The sequence below is a fragment of the Zonotrichia leucophrys genome, chromosome 14, assembly GCF_028769735.1.
Source record: "Zonotrichia leucophrys gambelii isolate GWCS_2022_RI chromosome 14, RI_Zleu_2.0, whole genome shotgun sequence".
Classification (NCBI taxonomy): Eukaryota; Metazoa; Chordata; class Aves; order Passeriformes; family Passerellidae; genus Zonotrichia; species Zonotrichia leucophrys.
The window spans coordinates 14,230,963-14,237,003 of record NC_088184.1 but is presented as its reverse complement, the minus strand read 5'-3'; the positions used below and the strand labels follow the sequence as shown (position 1 = coordinate 14,237,003).

Here is a 6,041-nt window from a genome sequence, read left to right as displayed (position 1 = left end):
AAAGAAAAAAAGAAAAAATACCAAGGATATTAGAGCTCACCTATCGGACCAGCTGGCAGTGAGAACTATCAGACATGGTGCACCAGAGAAACACTCTGATTTCATCCTGACAGAGCCCTGTGGATAGGTTTGGTCTCTCCCAACTAATAAAGGCATCCCAAAAACATCCTGTACCCTACACAGCCCCTGTGAGCCTGCAGGGAGGTTCTGCAGCACACAGACACCTCCACACTGAGCACAGACCAAAAGCCATCACCTCCCTGCTCCCCTGCCTCAGCTTTATTGCCTAGGACACAACTGTGTCCAGTTTCCAGAAGATTCTGCCTTGGATACGACCCAGCTAGGGAGGCAGAACTCAAAACAACCATAAATGCATTTTGGAATTGATGGAAGGAGGTGTAACTTTATCATATCTTGGGAGTGATCTGGAAATAGCATTCCCCATGTCTGCCAAGCAAAGTGCTTCAATAAAGGTCCTGGAGCAGGGAACACATCTTCTCTGTGTCAGGGGCTGTGGCAGTAGGCAGCACTCATTGCTTTATCAAATATTACTGCTTGGCTGTCTGTGGGAAACAGGCACAGCCTCATTTGTCACAGTCCTGCTCCCCCTGAGTCACAAAGCTCTGACTGAAGGCTCCCTTCAGGGTTTTTTTTTTTCTGTTTCTGACTGCACTCCCAGTTTTGGATCAGTCTGCAATGTTTAGCAGATCTGCCACAGCAGCCCCAGCACAGACACGGGGTTATCTCCAACCAGGGGACGAGAGGTTGTGGGAACACCTGGAGTGTGACAGCTCCTGCACAGACAGACAGCTCGAGCTGGATATCAGGGTGAGGGTTTGGACAAACACTGCACCACCACGGTGGTAGTTTCCTCTTGTTTGGTTCTCACATTCCCCCTGCTTTGCTGTGCGTGGGCAGCTCTGTCCTGCAAAGTCTGTGTAAGATCCTGTTCACGCCAATCACCTGGTGTTTATGGGTGTGGTTTGCCCTGTGATTGGCCTTTGGGCAAAATTGGTTGGACTGCCCAGTGAAATCATGTCATTTTGGGGAATTTGAACAGCTACACAGTCTATGACAAACACTAATTAGTGCTCTGTTCCTTTGTCCTACTGACTGGGTCCCAGCATGGTTTGCCATTTGCCTCACTAAGCTGCAGCTCCTGTCCAAAGGCACACGGGCACTGTGCCCTGTGCAGGCATTCAGTGAGCACAGCAAGGACTTCACTTGGTCACTGCAGGGCAACCTTGCAGATTAAAGCAGAATTCAGTGTATGAGAGCAGATCCTATGCTTTGCATGCACAACTGTGAGGTGCATAGAAAGGTTTGGTACCAGCCTTGGCCCATACACTAAAAAGGAGCTGGAAGAGGTGTAGGGAAGCAGCAAAGTGTATTCTGTGTCCTCCCCAGTTTGGCTCTGACCAGGACCAGCAAGAGCAGATTAATGCTTGTACTGGGGGTGGGACCCTCACTCTGCTGCTATACCAAAAAAAGGGCTGAGCCTTATCAGGACTCTTCAGCCTACTCCACTTAGTGACACTGTTACCAACATCTTCACACAGAAGCTTTCTACCAGAACCTCTCCTCTAATTCACTGTATTATTTCCTGCCTGATTTCAGCAAGCTCTGGAAAAGGTTCTGCTCTCAGACCTCTGTGCACTACCTTTGACCTTATCAAACAAGTCAATCCCCCAGGGTCAAGATTGGGACACTTAAAAGTTTTACTCACCAGGAAAGTCTCACCAGAAGAGAGGCGTGGGAACTGTGAGGCTTCCCAAAGGCTTTTATTGTCTCATTAAGCTCTTCTTAATGAGAATTTCCTCACCTGCTGCAGTCCCTCCCATTCATTTGCATTCACTATCCTGCTGATAGTACTCAAGGCTGTCAGCTCCCACTCCTTCCTTTTTCCTCATAACTATTCCGAGCCCGTTTTTTATCTCCCTGATCTCATCCAGGTCCCAGGGAGAAAATACTTTCTCCTCTTTTGTTACTGCTTGCCACATCCTCCTTGGCTGGTTTCCTCCCTCCATCTCTGCAGCTTCTCCTGGCTCCAGAGCCACCTGCAATCGTCTCCTCCAAGGCAAAGCAGCAACAGCTGCTCGTGGTGAGATCCCTGACTGAAATGCTCACTAAAAACTTGCTTGTTCTCTCAGCTAAGGCTCCCCCCGCACAGCCTGGGATCACACACACCTCAATGCCTGCCCCCCGAACACCACAGCGGCTCTGCCCATCCCAGCCGGTGTTTGTAGGGCGGGGCTGTCGGATCGGCCCCTCTGCAGGACCAATGAGGCAGCGGGTTCTGCACCTTTCTCAATGACTGCAAACACTGGGGGGTTCAGGCTGTTCCACCCCTCCCCTGGCATCTGAAAGAGCCTTGACAGCAGAGCTGCGTCAGAGGGGGCACAGCTGCCAAAGCAGCCGTTCAGCCTCCTCTGGTTGCTGTTGGGAAGTATTTCGCCATTTTTTTCATTCAAGCTTTTCTAGATAAGCATATGGTAAATGGAAATATCAGAGAGAATGAGCTGCCTCCTAGTTGGGAATGAAGGACTGACAATTATCCCTGTGATAATGAGGTAGTCTGAACATGAGGGAACTCGATACAATGGGAGATTTATCTTGGAAGCAGTCCCTTGGCAGCCTGGCCTGCCTTGCTGTCAGCACGGTTTCCCATTGCACAAAGGGCAGGGATCAGACCCAGGATGACAAATCCATCTCTATCCCAAGCTCATCCTGCCCTGTTACCTATGGCTTTTCCATGGTAATTCCTTAGATCACCCAGACACTGCTTCACTTAAACCATGCTGTCCCATGGGACTCTGTACCCACCTTGGATCTCCAAATGACCCAGAAAACTTTCTGCTTTCCTTCCTACCACAAACCAGGTCAACACTTCAAATCCTGACCTTCGAGGCTGCCAGGGTTGAGGAGAGAGGCAAGCCAGGAGTCCAAGGCCTTGGTCCAAGGCTCACGGAGACTCTTGTCACAAGGAATTGTGTGGACTCTGCAAAAAGATAAAGAAAACCAGAGAGAGCAAACCTGGGTCTGCAAAACCTTGACATGGCAATCGATGCTGTAGTTTACCATCAGGAGCAAGTAAATAGCCCCAGAGTTACGTGCTGCATGGCAAACATTGCGGTTTTATCTGCATGACAGGCAGCAATTTGTGACAAAGGTTAAGTCTCTTTGTTCACTCAAGTTTGACGTGTGATGGTCGTGTTACATTCCCCATTCTCAGCGGGTTTGTGCATGAATGTGCCTGTGTGCCTTCAGGATCACGACCTTCATTCAATACTGCATGGCCCAGCAGAGCCATAATTAATCCCCAACATGTTCAGCTGACAGCTCTCATTCATAACATCATCCATGCAGAATGGTGAGGTACGTGTAAATTCTTACAATCCACCTGGGAGTCAGAGATTTTCCAGCCACCGGAGCAGGGAGGCTCCAAGGCAGGTTTCTGACAGGATGAACAGGACAATTGGTAGGTTGGACTAATCTACAGGTAAATTGGGTAGGGCAGGAGAGGGAGGTGTGATACAGTCACTGCTCACTGAGGATGGGCTAGGAATGACAACACCTCGTTGCTGGCATTCCCTGTTACATAACCAACATTTTCTACTCACAAAAAATCTAAGAGGTCCAGAGGCTTATGAAGCCTGTAAGAAAGTCCCCACCTTCTTCACCCTGGACAGTTTGCAAACATGAAGCTTGGCCAGATTCAGCTCAGCCACTTGTTTTTCTCCCAATCACTGGTTTTCAAATGTACCCAAAGGTCTGAAACCCAAATAAACCATAACCATTGTCTGGCAATCAGATCCATGTGCCCCAGGCAAATCCTCACACCCAGGTCATGTCCTGTGTGCCTCACTCATAGAGCTGCTGCTAATACTAGTGGTTTGTTTCCACATTCTAGATATTTAATCTTTTTACCTGCTTGTTCTTTTACCAAAGATGAACCTGCTCAGTCGGGCTGGATCAAGTGTTTATCCCACAGGCAACACAACAGGGTGGGTATGTTTTACACAAGTTTATTGGGGGACAATATTCATTCACCAACAGCACAAAATATCAGATCTCCGCTATTTAAGGGCTGGGAGCATGTCAAACACAAACAGAGATTAGCATTGCTCAGAAACACATCAAATTTGAGTAACACCAGCACAACCACTGATTTGTCCTGTCTGAGGAGAGAAAAGAGTGTCTTAGTCACTATTCCATTCTCTACAAAAATACATACAGCCATTGTGTTTAACCCTATTTCTATAAAGGCTCCATACACAAGAGTCAAAAGACACAAGGAGTAAAATGCTGCTACTTGGACCCACCTTGCTGCAGCTCCAGAGAGCTCTTCCATCCCCATTGTGTGTTCAATCACAGCATATTTGAGACATCTCCAAAACACAAAATCCCACCTCGCTAGCATGTGCAGCCCCTCACAGTCCCCAGTCCCACGATTTGAGCTCTGAAATGAGGGAAATTGCAGAGAAAAGAACGGCCCCTTCCACAGCAGCCCCTGCTCAGACCCTCGGCACCTCCACTTCCGAAGCAGACCTGGACTTGCGCCGGCCGGTCAGGCTGCCCAGGACCGACTCCTCGCTGAGGGCCCCCTCAAAGGCGGACAGGATGGACTGGCGGAACTTCTCCTTGAAATCCGGCCCCACAAAGACATACAGGATGGGGTTGATGCAGCTGTTGAAGAAAGCAAGGCTGGAAACCAAGGGGATCCCTATGTAAAGGGCCAGTTTCATCTCATGGCTGGAAGAGTTGTTGGATATTTCCAGCAAGGAGAAGACGTGATATGGGAAATAACAGAGGAAAAACGAGACTGTGACAGCAATGATGATTCTGTAGGGCTTTGCAGAGTTGGCCAGCTGCCTTCTTTTCAGCTTGACAGCCACGACGCTGTAGCAGATGAGAATCACCACGAAGGGGATGAGGAACCCACATAAGAACCGCGTGACGATCATCGCCTTGTGCCGCACCCTCCACAGCCTGCGCGTCGCCTCCGATGTATAATCATCAGACAGAGCAAAATTATTGTAGCAACTGGTGACGTTCCTGGAGCTGACCAGGGTGTCCCGAAAGACGAGGTATGGGGAGCTGAGCAGCACAGCCAGGCCCCACGTCCCCAGCGCGATCCTGGCCGCCAGCTCCGGGCTCCTGCGGTTGTGAGACCAGACGGGGAACGCCACAGAAACGCAGCGGTCCATGCTGATCACCGTCAGGAGGAAGACGCTGGCAAACATGTTGAGGAAGGCCATGGTGCTGTTCAGCTTGCACAGCAGCTTCCCAAAGGGCCAGTGGAAGCCCAGGGCGGTGTAGGCGATGCTGAGGGGCAGGAAGAAGGTAAAGATGAAGTCAGCTATGGCCAGGTTGAGGAACCAGATGGAATTCACCGTCTTCTTCATCTTGAAGCCTGCAATCCAAATGACGAGGCCGTTGCCTGACACCCCCAGCAAACAGGCGATGCTGTACACCACCATGGAGAGGATGTGCATGGCCCTCTGCAGCCCAGAGTAGTAGTCATGGTCAGTGGCAGTGTCAGGCTGCTCCGTGGGGCAGCTGGCAGAGAAGGGAAAAGGGGAAAAAGAGGTGCTGTCCATCACTAGCAAGCCAAGACCTGGAATCACAACAGAGCTGTTATCTGCTGCTCAAGAGAGGTGAAAATCTTTGTGAGCAACTGTACACAAAATATGTATGAAAAGCTAGATTAGATAAATGAATTTATAATTAATATAAAGTCCCTCTCTATAACATCTGCATCTCACAGAAACCACCTCGACCAGAAAAACCAACCTCAAGTTTGCTGTTGATGTCAGCGTGTCAGAACAACACCTTCAACACCAGCCCACAGCAGCAATCCAGCATGGACCAGCAGCAAAGCCATGGAAACCCAGATCCTCCCATTGTGACCAATCCTCTTTGGATCACCAGTAACAAATTATAGCAGCAAATACTATTTAGACCAGTAACAATGATGTTAACAGACTATTTCTTCACCAAACCCCTTCCAGGGAGGTGCAGAACAACACCTGAGCTATATC

At 49.4% G+C, this 6,041-nt stretch overlaps 1 protein-coding gene across 1 annotated transcript; it reads right to left on the bottom strand.

Annotated features, from left to right (window-relative positions):
• Positions 1-4,371: 4,371 nt before the first annotated feature.
• On the bottom strand, positions 4,372-5,606 carry LOC135454206 (chemerin-like receptor 1). The gene has a single exon (XM_064726128.1). It carries the CDS (start codon positions 5,598-5,600, stop codon positions 4,515-4,517), a length of 1,086 nt encoding a protein of 361 aa, XP_064582198.1. The 5' UTR covers positions 5,601-5,606; the 3' UTR covers positions 4,372-4,514.
• Positions 5,607-6,041: the final 435 nt, after the last annotated feature.